Genomic DNA, 18,191 nt, shown 5'->3' with positions numbered 1-18,191 from the left:
AGCCCAGCCGACATGGCTCAGTGGTTGAGCATCGACCTATGAACCAGGAGGTCATGGTTCAGTTCCCGGTCAGGGCATATGCCCCAGGTTGTGGGCTCAATCCCCAGTGTGGGGCGTGTAGGAGGCAGCCAATCAATGATTCTCTCTCATCACTGATGTTTCTATCTCTCCCTCTCTAAAATCAATAAAAACATATATTTTTTTAAAAGCGGTGGTACATTTACACAGTGAAATACTACTTGGCCATAAAAAGAAAGGAAACCTAACCTTTTGCAACAGCATGATGGACCTGGAGAGTATTATGCTAAGTGAAATAAGCCAGTCAGAGAAAGATAGAGATCATGATTTCACTTATATGTGGAATCTAATGAATAAAATAAATAAAATAGAAACAAACTCATAGATACAGAGAACAAACTAACAGCTGTCAGAGGGGAAGAGAGTTGGGGGTCTGGGTGAAATAGTTGAAGGGATTAAGAAGAAGAAAAAACACGCAAAAAAACTCATAGACACAACAGTATGGTGATCACCAGAGGGAAAGGGGGGCGGTGGGGACAGGTAGAAGAGGGAAAAGAGGATAAATGATGATGGAGGGAGACTTTTTGGGTGGTGAACATACAATATAATATACAGATGAGGTATTATAGAATTGTACACTTGAAACAATTTTATTAACCAATGTCAACCCGATATATTCAATGAATTTTTTTAAATGCTAAGAATGCTCCGAGTTCCCACAGACTTATAGGACTATCTCAGAGAAGTAGTGGGATACAGGAGAGAGGGGTCTGCCACTATTAACTGTGTGACCTTAGGAAGTCACTTCATCTCTCCAAACCTGTTTTTCCATCTATAAAATTGAGATAATACCATCAATCTCAAGGATAATCTGTATATAGTACATAGCACTTATAAAAGCTCAACAAATGTGAGATATACTCACACTCACACACACAGATACCCATCCACATACACACTCATATACACCCTAAAAAACTGGTATAAGTTTTTTTTTTTTTTTTTTTTTTTTTTTTTAATATATATTTTATTGATTTTTTACAGAGAGGAAGGGAGAGAGATAGAGAGTTAGAAACATCGATGAGAGAGAAACATCGATCAGCTGCCTCCTGCACATCTCCTACTGGGGATGTGCCCGCAACCAAGGTACATGCCCTTGACCGGAATCGAACCTGGGACCTTTCAGTCCGCAGGCCGACGCTCTATCCACTGAGCCAAACCGGTTTTGGCAAAACTGGTATAAGTTTTAGAGCTAATATAGTACCTAGCACAGAGTCTAACTGAATAAATGATAGCTGTTATCTACAGAAGAATGAATGCATTGATACTCAGAATAGAAAAATACTGGGGTCCTTTAGCATCAGCATCACCTGGAAACTTGTAAGAAATGCAAATTCTAGGCCCTCACTCAAATTACTAAATCAGAAAATCTGGAGGTAGAGTCTAGCAATTGGTGTTTTAAAAAGCCCTCCAGGTCATCCTCATGCATACTTAAGTTTGAGTACCAATGACTTAGATCAAGGTTTGATTGTTTTTATAAAGGGCCACATAAATGTTTTAGCTTTACAGTTTGTTACAACTACTCAACTCTGCCATTGAAGTGTGAAAGCAGCCATAAATGATATATAAGTGAATGAGCAGGACTCTGTTTCAACAAACCTTTATTACAAAAACAGGCAATGAGGTTTGGGAATTAGATAGAGATGGTGCTTGCACAACATTGTGAATGTAATTATTCACCTTAAAATGGTTAGTTTTGTGATATGTGAATTTCACCTCAATAAATTACTTTAAACAAAACAAAACACACCCATCAACAGCAAATTTTTATTAGATGGAAGATACCTAGGGTTGGCTCAAGGAAAGTGGTGACAATTGGCAAACACTCCTCCACAGAGGACAGGACGCATTCCTGGCTGTGGGGTTGGATACTTATACCCAAGGGTCAGGGTCACCTGCTTAACTTTGACCACTCAGAGAGCTCTTCCCCTGGGCACTCAATATCACCAGTGCTGGCATGAAAGAGCCTGCAATGAGCTAGTTCAACTTGGCTATCAGTTCTTCCAGTTCTGGCCGAGCTTTGAACCTTCCTTTGAAGTCTTCTTCAGTGTGCTGGGGAGAAGAAAAATAAGTGGGAATTACTGCAGAGCTTTCAATTACTCAAATACGCACAGCATCAAAAAAGGATCCACCTACCACCTCTGTAGAGAATGCATCAAAATTCAACTAGCTTTATTGAGGATCTATTATGTACCAGACTTGTATTGAGGATCTATTATGTACCAGACTTGTATTGAGGATCTATTATGTACCAGACTTGTATTGAGGATCTATTATGTACCAGACTTGTATTGAGGATCTATTATGTACCAGACTTGTATTGAGGATCTATTATGTACCAGACTTGTATTGAGGATCTATTATGTACCAGACTTGTATTGAGGATCTATTATGTACCAGACTTGTATTGAGGATCTATTATGTACCAGACTTGTATTGAGGATCTATTATGTACCAGACTTGTATCGAGGATCTATTATGTACCAGACTTGTATTGAGGATCTATTATGTACCAGACTTGTATTGAGGATCTATTATGTACCAGACTTGTATTGAGGATCTATTATGTACCAGACTTGCATTGAGGATCTATTATGTACCAGACTTGTATTGAGGATCTGTTATGTACCAGACTTGTATTGAGGATCTATTATGTACCAGACTTGTATTGAGGATCTATTATGTACCAGACTTGTATTAGGTACCATGGATTCAAAGCTGAATTGGATTTCCTCCCTGCCTTAAATGAACATATGGATGGTGACAGAAGACAGATTTATAAAGAATTACTGTCAAAACTCTATAAGTATCACAATAAAAGCATTTAAAAAAAGAGAGAATGCCAAAATTCCCCATTAGCAATAGGAAATAACAGATGCAGGTCTGGATTATTTCAAATCAGCATGACCAGCACATTTTCTCCCTATATACAGATCTATAGTAATAAGCAAAGGTTTAACAAGCATGGACTCAGAACAAAGGAGCTGCATGAAACAAATGGCATCAGTCTAAGACGACCCAATATATTTGTGTCATAATACGGATCGTCTTGGCAACAAGACCCAAATATTCAGTATTGAGGCTAAAGTTCCTAATGTATTCCAAGTTCTCCATGGCAAACTTCCTTCAGACTGGTATTCTTTACTGAATATATTCAGTCAGGGTATAGTTAAGTTTCAAATATCCAAGAACTTTTTCTATAAAATAGATTTCCCCATTTGTGTTCTGATTACTTATACTGTATGTGACCTTAAATGATGCTCTTTCTGCTATACAACTGCCTGAGGGGGAGAATTTTGAGGTGTGATGGGCTCACGCCTAACATCAGGATGCTGTGATGGATTTCAGCTTGTGGTCCATAAGGCATCATCCCTGAAGAGCCAGAATACTGATCACAGTAATACCAGCCTGCATACCTTTCCTGATTATTACCTGGGCTAAATTATCCACATTTCTTTATTGTTTCCAAAGGCACGTAGTCTAGATATTTTGAGCACAGGTGGGCCACCCGGGGGACTCTTCTCAAACTAGTACCTACCTCCTTCACTGACAATTTGACTCCTTCAGGAAGATTGCTTCGGATTATTTCTAAGAAAATCTCTGCAAATGTAGCACTCAAACCGCTTATCTGCAAAAGGAAAGATGCTCTAAGAGAGAGGCTGAGTCCTAAACGGTGGTTAGAGTATCGACCGGTGGACTGAAGGGTCTCGGGTTTGATTCCAGTCCAGGGCACATACTGTGGTGGCAGGCTCGATCCCCAGCAATAGTCAGGGTGCATGTGGAAGGCAACCAGTTGATGTACCTCTCTCTCTGTTTCTCCCCCTCCCTTCCATTCTCTCTAAAAACATCAATGGAGAAAACATCCTTGGGTGAGGATTAACAAAAAGAGAAAAAGAGGTGCTGAAAGCTAGGCGAGTGGGAGACACTGCATGGGCTCAATTGTCAGCTCCAGCAGAGCTAGACGGCTGCCTTGGGTGAAAGATTATCACCCAGAGCTGGTTTCAGAGCCCATCTCTACAGGATTTCTCTGCCAGGGTGTCTGCTTGCTGAGAAGGTCATGTCCAATATCTGCTCCTGTAGGCAATGGATGGCAAACCTGGACCAAAGAAATTAACAAATCCAGGATGACTTTCTGAGTCAATTCAAGTTAAGCCATACAGACCAGGACCCTGGTGTCAGACCCTGTGCTAAGAATTCAGAGGTGAATCAGAAATGTGGTAGAAGGGTATGAAGGGGGCTACAGAAACCCACTAGAGAAGTACCTACCTAAATTAATCAGGGGAGGTCAAAGAAAGCTTCTAGATGGAGTCTTGAAGAAAAACAGGAGTAAACTAGAGAATTCAACAGTAGTGGGAGTTTTCAAGGCAGAGGAAGTAATATTCAGTAAAATGTGGAGGCACAGCACATTATTAGGGAATTAAAATTAATTCCATGTGTAGCTGGAATGGAGTATAAAGAAAAGCAAGAGAATAATGAAGGCAGTTAGATGCTAATCTAAAGAGTTCAAATTTGATCCTATAGCCCTCAGTGGCAAGTCAGATCTGTCATAAGATATATCTCAAATAATTTATTTATTATAATATTTAAAGAAACAAAGATTTTAAGTACTTTAATTATTTTAAAAATTAACATAGATTTAAGGTATTACTGCCTTAACATTCATTACCTTGCTGACATGTTTCTTGAGTGGATAAAAAAGAAGTGATATCCATTGGAATATTATTTGGCAATACTGGTAAAAACGAAGGAAGTAATAATACATGCTACAACATGGATGAACCTTGAAAACAGTATGCTAAGTGAAAGAAATTGGACATAAAGACCATATATTGTAGAATTCTATTTAAATGAAATATCCAGAAGAGGTAAAACCATAAAGGCAGAAAGTAGATTAGTAGTTGCTAGGAGTCAGGGGAATGGGGAAGAGGAATGACTATTAATGGGTTCAGAGTTTCTTTTGGGGTTGATGAAAATGTTCTAATATTGACTGTGGTGATGGTTGCATAATTCTGAATATATTAAAACCCATTTAATTGTACATTTTAAGTGAGTAAATTGTATTGCATGGGAATAAAACTCAATAAAGATGTAAAAAAATGGGGGTAATGTTAACTGTGAATTTTTAATAATAGCTCTGGGCACTTTCATGATAGTGTGGTTGTCACCCATCTGTCTCTGCAACAAAATGACAGAGAACCACTGCTAGAGCTAAAGGGAAGCAACTGAGGGGTTTTAAGCTGGAAAATGACATATGAAAGTAAAGCAAAGTTGATGAATCTAAAAGATTGCGGGGGGGGGGGGGGGGGTAAGAAGCTTTAGAATTTGGTGAATGAATGGATACCAGAGAGCAAAGAAGGATCAAGCATTAGGCTCAAAGGTGAAGAAGATTCTAGAGACAGAGGAACAGTTCCTCTACAATTAGTTTATAAGCACTGAGTGCAGGGCACCTGTGGAACATCCCCATGGAGAAGTCCAGTAGACAGATGGATATCAGATTTGAAGCTTAACCTAGAGATCAAGACTGGAGATCTAGGCATTGTCGATATATAATGATGGTTACTAAGGTCAGGCGAATGAATGAGATTGCATAGAAGAAAGGGATTACATAAGGAGAGATGGAGGGATTAAGAACTGAAACCTGCAGAACATCATCATTCAAGGGGCAGGCTAGAGGAAGAGACGGGCTTGGTAGAAGGAGGAGTAATGAATGTACAGAGAAGAACCAGGAGAGGCAAATACATTTCAAGTTTCTCCCAGAATACTTACCTGAACTACTCGCTCATGGGTGGTAAGAATTGCATCCACAAACATTTTACTGCCCTGCTCCTGTAGCTGCAACACCTCCATGGTTTTGGTGGGCATCGCATAACTGTGGGAAGAAAGAGTCAGCTATGGTGAGGGTCCCCTTAAGCCAGCAGCACCACTCAGTCAGGGTAGTCCCTGAGTACAGCCACTAGTGCATGCAGAGCTCCTGGAATCCAGGGCTGTTAGTTGCAGCCGGGGCAAAGTAATCAGATCCTCTTAAGCCTCCTCCAGAAGTCTCTAAACTTTCTGAAGCGACAGATGATGTCGAATACTTTTCTGCATCCCCAATCTTGCCTAATATAACACTGAATAATACCTGGTGATTAATAAGTATTTGCTGCTACTAGAGAATAGCCAATTCTAAAAGAATCACTAGGTATGCTTTGGAGGATAACTTTGGGTATTTCCCCTCCTCTGGAGAAATGAGGCCTGAAACCCAATTGTTTTAGAGCAGGATTTCTCAACCTTAGCACTATTGACATCTTAGACCAGATAATTCATTGTTGTGGGGGGCTGGCCTACATATCCCTAAGCTCTCCCTACTAGATGCCAGTAGTACCCCCCAAGTGGTGACAATCAAAATTATCTCCAGACATTGTTAAATGTCCCCTGGTTGAGAACCACTGTAGAGTCTGTGCTCTCTATAATCACCTTCAGCAGATCTACATGCTACTGTGGAGAGAGCACTGGACTTGGGGTCAAATGTTGGCCCTGCCACTTATTAGCAATATTTACTAAGGTGAGTCACTCCCCCCTCTGAGAAGAGGATTACAATCTAGGCCTATAGCAATAGATTTTGTGAGGATTAGGCCTGATAGGACTGATGGCTAAACAAATATGGTTCATCAAACTAAAGATAAATGGAATAATAATAACAGTAGAATTTCTGAATTTTCATGCCACAAAAAGCTTCATTAATTAATAGCAGGGGGGCATGGTCCTCTACAGATGGACTGCTACTAAAGGAAGTTTGGTGTAATGGAAAATTGATTAGAGACATGACAGTCCTAGATTTAAATGTTGGCTCTCCTACTTATTACCTATTTGACCTTGGACAAATTAATTCAGCTTTCTGAGTCTCAGATTCTTCAGCTCTAAGATGAGGATAATAATAACTAGTTATAGGGTTGTTGCAATGGTTAAATGATTAAACTAGTTATTATTTGCCTGATTTACTGTGCCTATAAATGCCAGTTCCCTTGCTCTATAAACAGTGAGTAAATGCTAGGTATTGCAAATTCTTCCAAGCAGCCTCCTAAATAACATCCCCTCCCACGTTTCAGCACAATCTCTGATCTCCTCTTCCAATTTGATAGTACCCATATATAAAATAAAATGACACGTTCATAGGGTTGTTACGGAAGATCAAGTAAAATAACTATGTAAAAGCTTTCAGGAATGTAAAACATGCTGTTTTTCCTTTCGGACATTCTGCAGATAAGACTAAAGGGAGTTGTCCATTCCTGCTACTGAGCATACATTTTATCCTTCAACACTTATTTTATTAAGATTTCATTGATTTGTTTATTTATTCATCCATTCATTTAATAAACACTTACCGAGAGCCTCCTCTGTCCTAGGCACTCTGGTGGGCATTATGTAGCTTGTGCTTAAAAGGAGTTCACTAAGAGTGTTTTGTACAGACAGGTAAGTAGATGAACATCTTCACCACAGTAAGGCAGAGACAATAACAGGGATGTACCAAATATTATAGGGACAAGAGGAAGAGAAGCGGGGATCAGGGAAGGCTTCATAGATGAAGGAGTATCAAGATGTAAAGAATGAACAGAGTTGTTTGCCCCCAAAAGTGCAGCAGTTATCTAAAGGCAAGGAGACGTGAGAGGCTCTCAAAGAGAACCAACAGAAAAGCCAGACATGGTTTGATAAGGAAATACTGGGAACTCTGGTCATTAAAGTAGAATAGACCTTTGAGTAGTAAGAGTATAATTTTCCATTCGTTTCTATACTTTTCAGATTTTCTATAATAAACATTGCTTGAATAATCACATAGAAAAAACAGAAGGGAAGAGATGAAATAACAATTTCAAGAGTCAACTTATCAAGATAAAATAATGTTACCTTTTGGGAATACTGCCTAAGGGCAGAAGGGAGCCGGCTGGGGTGCTAGGGAACTTAGAATCTGTGGACTCTACTATATATAAGATATGCCTCCATTTTAAACAATGTAAGTGGACTTAAACAAAAAAGTAAGAGTAGCCTTTAAGAGAGTGGTGCTGGGTGATGCTGTTCTCTCCAAAGAGCACAGGGGCTAGGATCAGGTTTCGGCTTGGAAGCTGCTCCCAGATGAGTCATATTTCCATCTTTCCAGGCAACTGCTCAGCAAGGGAGGCAGGCAAGTTAAGGGACCTGCATGCGAGGCCCCTTCCTCTCCTCTTCTAGGTTAGTTGCAGCTATAGCAAAGCAGACCATTTATAGAACAAAAGCCAGCACACTGCTCCTTTGCCCAATTCCCCCTCAAGGTCAAAGCACTACCCCACACTCCCAGAGGAAAATGGATCATGATGAAATGAAAGTCAAAAGAAAAAATTATTTCATCTCTGAAAAGCTGGGCAGTGAGAATGCCTAACCATACAGTGGTCTAAAAACCTCAATCAATGCAGAGAAGAGAGTTGCTGAAAATAAATATCTCTTTATGCTCTGTGCTATTTGGAGCAAAGAGTCAGGAAGAGGCAAAAAAAAAAAAAAAGCACATCATTCATTTTGCTGTTCTAGGAATCATGCCCATGCCTATTGGAACTCAGTCCAAATCAACGAATATTTATTCATTGCCTACTATGTGTCAGGTACTAGGCAAGGTCTTAGGATTATTAGACAGACAGCTGATGGAGACAGAAACGATCCTTGCCTTATGGATCTTAGAGTCTAATAAGGAAGACTAATAAAAGTCAAGTAATTACAAGGATAAGGAATGACTGCTATGAAAGGGAAGTTAAGTAACCTTCACTTCTACTAAAGATATAATATAGAAACTAATTTAAGAGTTTCTCTAAAGAAGTGACATTCAAGATGAAACCTAAGGAAAAAGCAGGAGTTAGGTGAAGGGAAAAGAGTATTATAAGCTCTGGAGAGCATATGCAAAGGTCCTTGGGTGGGAAGGGGCAAAAACAAAGCTAGTGTAATTGGAGGGAAAGGGAGAAGGAAGTATGAGTTAAAGCAAGAGAGGCAAGCTCAGACACCCTGGGGCACTTGGTATAAGCCATGTGAGGACCTTTAATTTGATCCTAAAGGAATGGGAAACCATGGAAGGAATTTACGTATGGGAGTAACATGATCTTACTTCCATTCGAGAAACATCACAATGAAAGCTGTGTGGAGTACTAGTTAGGAGGAATTGAGAATTTGGAGAAAAAAAAAAGTGGGTTCAAATCCAGATCTTGCCATTTATTAGGTATACTAGAGGCCCGTTGCATGAAGAGATTTGTGCAATAGGCCTTCCCTTCCCCTGGCTGCTGGCACCGGTTTTCCTCCTGCACCCGGGACCCAGGCCTTCGCTGCTCAGGCCCGGAGCTTTCAGTCTTTGCTCCGCCGCTTTGCGCCTACGTATGCAAATTAACCGCCATCTTTGTTGGGTTAATTTGCATACTCTCCTGATTGGCTGGTGAGCGAAGCAGAGGGACAGTCAATTTACATGTTTGTCTATTATTAAGTAAGATGACTATAGGCAAGCTTTACTAAGTAATTAATTATCCCATCTAATGAAAGAGTAATATGCAAATTGACCATCACTTCAACACACAAGATGGCCGCCTCCATGTGGACACAAGATGGCCAGCAGGGGAGGGCAGTTGGGAGGGACCAGGCCTAAAAGGGAGGGCAGTTGGGGGTGATCAGGCCTGCAGGGGAGGGCAGCTGGGGGGGACCCAGTTCTGCAAAGGAGGGCAGTTGGGGGGAACCAGCCCTACAGGGGAGGGCAGTTGGGGGGAACCAGGCCTGCAGGGGAGGGCAGTTTGGGGGGACCCAGGCCTGCAGAGGAGTGCAGTTGGGGGCGACCAGGCCTGCAGGGGAGGGCAGTTAGGGGCAACCAGGCCGGCAGGGGAGGGCAGTTAGGGGCAATTGGCGTGGCAGGGAAGGGCATTAGGGGCGACCAGGCTGGCAAGGGAGGGAAGTTAGGGGTGACCGGGCCGGCAGGAGAGGGAAGTTGGGGGTGACCAGGCCTGCAGGGGAGGGCAGTTGGGGGTGACCAGGCCTTGAGGGGAGGGCAGTTGGGGGCAACCAGGCCTGCAGGGGAGGACAGTTAGGGGTAACCAGGCTGGCAGGGGAGGGCAGTTAGGGGCAATCGGGCCGGCAGGGGAGCAGTTAGGCGTTGATCAGGCTGGCAGGGGAGTGGTTAGGGACAATCAGGAGGCAGGCAGGCAGGCGAGTGGTTGGGAGCCAGCATTCTTGGATTGTGAGAGGGATGTCCCACATTAGAGAGGGTGCAGGCTGGGCTGAGGGACACACACACACCCGTGCACAAATTTTGTGCACCAGGCCTCTAATAATAATAATAATAATAATAATAGCAGCCAAGAGTTGCTGGGAACTGTTGTAAGCACTTTAGATATATCAACTCCCTTAATTTTTACTATAGTCTTTTTAGGTAGGTACTTTAACTCCATTTCATAGATGAGGAAACTAAGACACAAAGAGGTTAAGTAAACTGCCCAGTGTCAGACAATAAGAATATGGTAGCCCTGGCTCATATAGCTCAGTTGGTTGAGTGTTGTCCCATGCACCAAAAGGTAGCTGGTTCGATTTCCAGTCAAGGCACATGCCTGGGTTTCAGGCTCAATCCCCAGGAGGGGGCATATAGGAGGCAGCCAATTGATGTTTCTCTCTCTCTCTTTCTCCCCTCCCCCTCTCTCTCAAATCAATAAAAACATTGGAAAAAAAAGAAGAAGAATATGGCAGAGCACAGGTAAAGCCTGGATGGTTTGGCTCCAGAGTTGAGCTTTGATTCACTATGTACAAAGTGCTTGTTTGAATTAAAGAATATATAAAAAAGTACTTATCAGAGTGGCTGGCTGACGGTAGCTCAACAAATGCTACTGCCCTCCTGCCTTTACCCAAATACAGCCAGAGTTTTCCACAGCTGGGTTTTATTCTTTTTATTTTTTTAATCCTCACCCGAGGGTATTTTTCCATTGATTTTTAGAGAGAGTGGAAATGAGAAGAAAAGAGAGAAATATTGATGTGAGAGGAACATATCGACTGGTTGCCTCCTGCACGTGCCCTGACCAGGGCCCGGGCTGGGGAGAAGCCTACAACCAAAGTACGTGCCCCTGACCAGACTTGTACCTAGGACCCTTAGGTCCGCAGGCTGACCCTCCATCTACTGAGCCAAAACGCCTAGGGCTACAGCTGGGTTTTAAAAACAGCACCTTTTAAAAAGTCCTGAAAATTTAAAACACTATTCCAGAGAGTTGATTCACTGTAGGTAAGATAACACTGTGTAAATGAAATTTAATGTTTCTTTGCTACCACAACCTCTGAGAAGCTACCCCTAATCCCTGCCAGCTGGGGAAAAAAAATATCTTTTTAAAAAATATATATTTTTATTTATTATTTTACAGAGAGGAAGGGAGAGGGATAGAGAGTTAGAAACATCGATGAGAGAGAAACATCGATCAGCTGCCTCTTGCACACCCCCTACTGGGGACGTGCCCGCAACCAAGGTACATGCCCTTGACCGGAATCGAACCTGGGACCCTTCAGTCCGCAGGCCAATGCTCTATCCACTGAGCCAAACCGGTTACGACGAAAAAAAATCTCTTCATTAATTATTATTATTTAGAATGTTGCAATATGTCATTCTCTGCTAAATGCTGTCATATACTATTTTATTTAATTTTCAGAACTCAGAGAAATAAGAAAATTATCATCCCATTTATAAAGAAGAGGTAACTGAGGTTCAGAATTTCCCAAGGTCATATTGCCCATAACTGGTACAACTTGAATTTAAATCAGGTAGTTTGATTCCAGAGTTGGTACTGTGTTACTCAAAGTGTGGTCCAGAGACAAGTTGCTGGTGAGCAAACTGCATGGTATCAGTCCAGGAAAAGATAAGGAGCATGCAACAGTCACTAAACACACTATTTAACTCAGCCAACCATTTTTTTTTTCAATAGCAAGACTTTTTTGATGAAGGAAGCAAAGCATGAATGCACATTTTGGCATAAGCTTCTGATATCTTCGTGCAGTGCTACTTTGAAAGGTATTGCTCTAAATTGTTATACTATTCTGCTTCTTGAACTGGCACTGTACTTTAACTTTCACTTACCATGTTCCACATTATGTTACAATTATTTCTGTGTGCTTGTGTGCACACACACATGTACATATAATCCCTGAAATCAGGAACATCCACCTTAGTATCATCCAGTTAAAATGCCTAGTACAGTGCTTACCACATGAGCAAGAAAGGGCTCAATCAATAGATTTTAATCAATTAATTGAAAGCACTGTCATTAAACTTTAGGAAATGTATACCATACAGCTGGATTGTATAGTCATATTGAAGAACCTGTCATTCTTGCAACAATGGCTTAATGTTCCCCATGTGGCAGGCAGGCCCTGGTCTAGGTGCTGAAGAAATAAAGAACACAGTCCCCATCTAGTCAGTGGGGAGAGGAGCTGACACATGAATAGACGATTACAGCCCAAAGCACTAAGTGACATGATAGAGGTGCGTGTCAAGTGCTGAAAGAACAACTGACTCTCTGGGGCATCAGAAATAGATAAAGCATATCTTGAGGCCTAACACAATTGATGTACTATCTGCTGTGAGAGATAAAATCACACCTTATTATACAGTCTTCCAAATAGCACATTTAGTGCAATTATACTCTACATTATAAAGGTTCAAAAGTTCATATTTGGCTTAATGACTTAAAATAAGACCCTATAGCCCAGCTGGTGTGGCTCAGTTGGTTGAGCATCATCCCATGCACCATGAGGTTGCTGGTTCAATTCCCAGGCAGGCACATGCCCTGGTTGTGGGCTCGATCTCCAGTAGGGGGCATGAAGAAGGCAGCTGATCAATGTTTCTCTCTGATCGATGTTTCTATCTCTCCCACTCCCTTCTTCTCTCTGAAATCAATAAAAACATATATATTTTTTTAAATCCTATAGAATTAAAAATACTGGAGTCAGGCAGAACTAGGTTAAATCCAGGCAATTTACTAGTTCTGTGACTTTTGGCTATTCTGAGACTTGGTTTCTTCATCTGTACAGTGAGAATCCTATCTAATAATAGACAAACATGGTAATTAACCGTACCTTCGCTACCATCGCCATTGGCTGATCAGCATGATATGCAAATTAACCGCCAACAAAGATGGCGGCTAATTTGCATACTGCAGGCAGGGCGGGACACCGGGAGCCGCCATCCAGGCCCCCGTGTGTGACCCCAGGAGCCGCCGGAAAGCCAGGCCGCAGGCAAGGCGGCCCCCCGGGACCCAGGAGCCGCCTTGCCTGCCGCCCGTGATTGTAATCGTGATCGGAAAGCCGGGCTGCAGGCAAGGCAGGTCCCTGGGACCCAGGAGCCCATTGGCGAGGTCTGCAGCGAAGCAGCGATCAAGCTATGAGGGGGGAAGGTGGGGGGCGGAAGGAGCTACAGGAGCAGCTCTGGCCGGAGACTGAAGACTCCAGCTGGAGTGAGGAGCAAAGACTGAAGGCTCCAGCCACAGCGAAGACTGTGTCCAGAGCGAAGATGGAAGGCGGTGGCCAGAGTGAAGGTCTGGGTCCCGGGTGCCAGAGGAAAACTGGTGCTGGCAGCCAGGTGAAAGAAGGCCTATTGCACGAATCTTCATGCAACAGACCTCTAGTATATTAATATCTGTCAATTGAGAAAGAGTATAATTTTTGCCATATCCATATATTGTGCCATGTACTACCTTGTCACAATGGCAAACCACCCCAATATTATTTATTAAATATTTTTCTTTAAGTCAACACACTTAAAATTAATTTGAAAAAGAAACTTGAGATGTGGAACAACTGGAACTTATGTTGCTGATGAGAGAAAAAATGGTATAGCCAATTTGGCAAACAGTTTGGCAGTTTCTTATAAATTTAAACATAAATTACACTTAACCATTTGACCCCACAATCATACTCCTAGAGAAATGAAAACTTAAGTTCTCACAAAAAACCTGTACATGTTTATAGTGGCTTTATTCACAATTGCCCCAAACTGAAAACAACACAAATGTTCTTCAGCTGGTGAATGGATAAACATACATATATTCAATGAAATGCTTATCAGCAACAAAAAGGAACAAACAATTTGACACTGGCAATAACATGCATACATCTCAAATACATTATCTTAAGTGAAGAAATAAAGAACACAGTCCCCATCTAGTCAGTGGGGAGGGGAGCTGACACATGAATAGGCAATTACAGCACAAAGCACTAAGTGACGTGATAGAGGTATGTGATTCACAAAGAAAAATACTGTATGATTTCATTAATATTACATTCTGGAAAAGGCAAAAACTATAGGGACAGAAAATAGATCTGTATTTGCCAGGGACTGGGGGGATGGGGAGGGAACTTCTTGGGATGATGAAAATGTTCTATATCTTGATTATGATGGTATTTAGTCTCTACTGTGTGTATTTGTCAAAACTCAGAAATTGATCACTAAAAGGGTGAATTTTTACTGAATGTAAATTATATATCGATAAACCTGACTTTATGTTCCTACTACAAATGGAAAGCCAGTATCAGCTGTCATAAGTAGAAAGTAAGTTAAAAATAAATACAATGAAAACAAAATAATGTTATAAAATTCTAGCTAAATTCTATTGGTAGCCAAAGACGCGAACCAGAGGTTGCCTCTCTGTTATAAAGAATAGGAAGTGTTAGAGTGGTGTTAAGAACATAACAGAACCACACAAAGAATTTATCCTTGACATATTAAGTTGAATGAGAATTTAAAAGGGCATCCCACATTTTCTGAAACACTGAGGTAAGTTATGTAAAGTGCCTGGCCTGGAGCAGATAGTGAGTAAATGTTAGTTCTCCTCTCCTACAGTTTTCCAACAAATCCAAAGAGTAAATGAAAAGCAGAGCAAGCAAAGAATACCTAAATAAATGGGGACATATACCATCTTAATGAATCAAAGGAATTAAAATAGACAAAATGTCAATTCTCCTCAAATTTATCTACAGGTTCAACACAATCCTAACAAAATTCCATCAGGCTCTTTTCTGTAGAAATCAACAAACTAGTTCTAAAATATTTATGAAAAACCTAGAATAGCCAGAATAATTTTGAAAAATAAGAACAAAGTTTTAGTTCAGTAATCAAGCTACCGTAATCAAGATATTGTGGTACTGGCAATGTAATAGAGAATAGAAATAGATCTAAACATACATGGTTAATTGACTTTCAGAAGATGTTAAGACAAATCAATGGAGAAAGAAAATCTTTTTAACAAATGGTATTTGAACAATTGGATATGTATATTTAAAAAAAAAAAAGAACTTTGACCCATATCTCACACCATATACAAAAATAACTCCAAATGGATCACAGACCTAAAAGTAAAACTTAAAACTATAGAACTTCTACCAGAAAACATAGGAGAATATCTTTGTGATGTTGGATTAGGCAAAGATTTCTTAGATCTGATACCAAAAGCATGAACAATAAGAGAAAAAACTGATAAATTGAACTTCATCAAACTTAAACTCCTGCTCTCTAAAAGACTCAGATAAAAAGGTAACAAGATAAGCCATAGACTGGGAGAAAATATTTGCAGAACACATACTGAAAAAGAACTGGTATCCAAAAACAGATTGTAAAAACTTTAATAATTCAGTAATAAAAAACAACCCAATTTTAAAAGTAGACAAAAGATTTGGACACATCATCAAAAAAGATATACGGAAGGTAAATGAGCCCATGAAAAGATGCTCAACATCATTTATTTATTAGGGAAGTGAAAATTAAAACCACTGTGAGATACCAGTATGTATGTATTAGAATACCTTTTAAAAAAATTTGACAATACCAAGTACTGACCAGAATAAGGAGTTACTGGAACTCTCATATGTTGCTGGTGGGAATACAAAATGGTGTATCTAGTGTAGAAACCAGTTTGGCGGTACTTATAAAGTTAAACATACATTCACTATACAATCCCTAAATCCCAATCTTAGGTAATTATACAGGAGAAAAGAAGACATATGACAAATCAATGGAGAAAGAAAATCTTTTTAACAAATGGTATTTGAACAATTGGATATGTATATTTAAAAAAAAAAAAAGAACTTTGACCCATATCTCACACCATATACAAAAATAACTCCAAATGGATCACAGACCTAAAAGTAAAACTTAAAACTATAGAACTTGTATGAGAATGATTACGGCAGATTTGTTAATAATTACCAACAAATTGGAGACAATCCAAAAGTACATCAACTGGTGAATTAAAATCACCATTTAATGGAATACTGCTCAGTAATAAAATACTTACAAAAACATGGATAAATTTTAAACACATTATGGCAAGTGAAAGAGGCCAAACAGCTGCATATTGTATGATTCTACTTACATGATGTACAACAGAGACAGAAAATCAATTGGTAGTTGCCAGGGATGTGAAAGGGACAGAAAGGGGAGGAGACTGACTATACCTGGGCACCAGGAAACTTTTGGGAATAATAAAACTTCTATATTTTGATTGTGGCAAAGTATATCTAAAAAGGGTGAATTTTACCACATGTAAATTATATCTCAAAACCTCATTTATCAACAACAAAGCAGAGCATGCTACCCACACCAAGAATATTTCATACAAAGATAGCCTTCATACCTTTCCTCCACTTTAATGGAGAGATGGTTGCAGAGGTTGTGAACATATTGGGCATAACTCTCTGCCAGGGCCATGTCATATGAAGTCATGTGAACGTTCAAAACCCCATATTCGTAATCTGTCCCCAAATTAATGGCTCTCAATTCCACTGTTTTCTTCTTCTTCTTGGGCTAAACAGAAAACAAAAAGAGAAAGAAGATAAATCAAACTATTATATAAGAAATTCTAACTTTACAAAAAATTTTTTTAAAAATTAATCTTTCATATAAATGTACCACTTTTTTCTTAGGTTATCGTACCTACAAAATGAAGTTCTCCTGGAAAGGAATGGGCAGCTTCCCTTGCCAGTCTGGGCTGTGACATCAGCCAATGAAAGGCAAGAGAATATTGCTGGCATTACTTTAAGATGAATACAGTGACTGTCTTCTACAATTAACTTGTCTTGAGACTCACCTTCCATCAAGAAAGTTTCTCAACTAGAAATAATCAAACCTACATAAATGCCCATCAAGAGGGGGAACTTGTTAAATAAATCATGGAACACCCATTTACAAGCACATTATGCAGCTGTAAGAAGGAAAAAGAAATTTCTTTATGTACTGATATGGAAAAGCCTTTAAAATAAATTAGATGATAAAAGCAAACTGTAGAATAACATGTTTAGACATGTCATACATATAAAAAAGGATAGGTATGCCATATATGCAAAAAGAATAGGTGTGTTTGTGTGTGTGTGTGTGTGTAATTACATAGATATTTATTTGCTTGTATATCCAAAAAAATATCTTTAAAAGGATGCACAAATATACTATATCATTGGCTGGTTACCAGTGAGGGAACTGGATGGCTGGAGCATAGAGGTGGAAAGGAGACTTTTTATACTATTTCCCTTCTATCCTATATAATAAAAGGCTAATATGCAAATTGACCAAATGGCAGAACGACCGGTCACTATACGCACTGACCACCAGGGTGCAGGCGCTCAATGCAGGAGCTGCCCCCTGGTGGTCAGTGCACTCCCATAGGGGAGCGCTGCTCAGCCAGAAGCCGGGTTCACAGCTGGCAATTGCAGCGGCGGTGGTGGGAGCCTCTCCTGCCTCTGCAGCAGCACTAAAGGTGTTCAACTGACAGCTTAGGCCATTAGTCAGACATCCCCCAAGGTCTCCTGGACTGCGAGAGGGTGCAGGCCAGGCTGAGGGACCTGCCCCCTGCAAGTGCACAAATTTTGTGTACAGGGCCTCTAGTATTTTTAATAATGTGAATCTTTTATCAATTCAAAATTAGAATATACTGTTTTTTAAAAAATTAGTAAAAATTTTATTGTCATATAATACATTGAAAAATGCATAATTATACATCTCAACCAATTTCCACAAAGTTAAAATACCTGTTTAATCGGTATCCTAAACAAGAAATACCAACACCCAAAAAAATCTCTTGCCCCCCAAATTGGTAACCACTATTCTGACTTCTAAAACC

The 18,191-nt window shown here is 40.2% G+C and overlaps 1 protein-coding gene across 1 annotated transcript in view; it reads right to left on the bottom strand.

Moving 5' to 3' along the window:
• Positions 1-1,831: 1,831 nt before the first annotated feature.
• The window catches only part of MRPL48 (mitochondrial ribosomal protein L48), a 50,893-nt gene continuing 34,533 nt past the window's right edge, over positions 1,832-18,191 (bottom strand). The window contains exons 5-8 of the mRNA XM_070425599.1: positions 16,713-16,882; positions 5,845-5,947; positions 3,617-3,706; positions 1,832-2,130 (exon numbers count right to left, since the gene is read on the bottom strand). Of these exons, the coding sequence (XP_070281700.1) occupies positions 2,056-2,130; positions 3,617-3,706; positions 5,845-5,947; positions 16,713-16,882 (438 nt within the window). The 3' untranslated portion in view covers positions 1,832-2,055. The remainder of the gene's footprint in view (positions 2,131-3,616; positions 3,707-5,844; positions 5,948-16,712; positions 16,883-18,191) is intronic.

This window comes from Myotis yumanensis, unplaced genomic scaffold (assembly GCF_028538775.1).
Source record: "Myotis yumanensis isolate MYYU_CA2020_CCGP unplaced genomic scaffold, mMyoYum1.0.hap1 SCAF_10, whole genome shotgun sequence".
Classification (NCBI taxonomy): Eukaryota; Metazoa; Chordata; class Mammalia; order Chiroptera; family Vespertilionidae; genus Myotis; species Myotis yumanensis.
The sequence above is the reverse complement of the archived record's forward strand: the minus strand, read 5'-3'. Positions and strand labels throughout refer to the sequence as shown.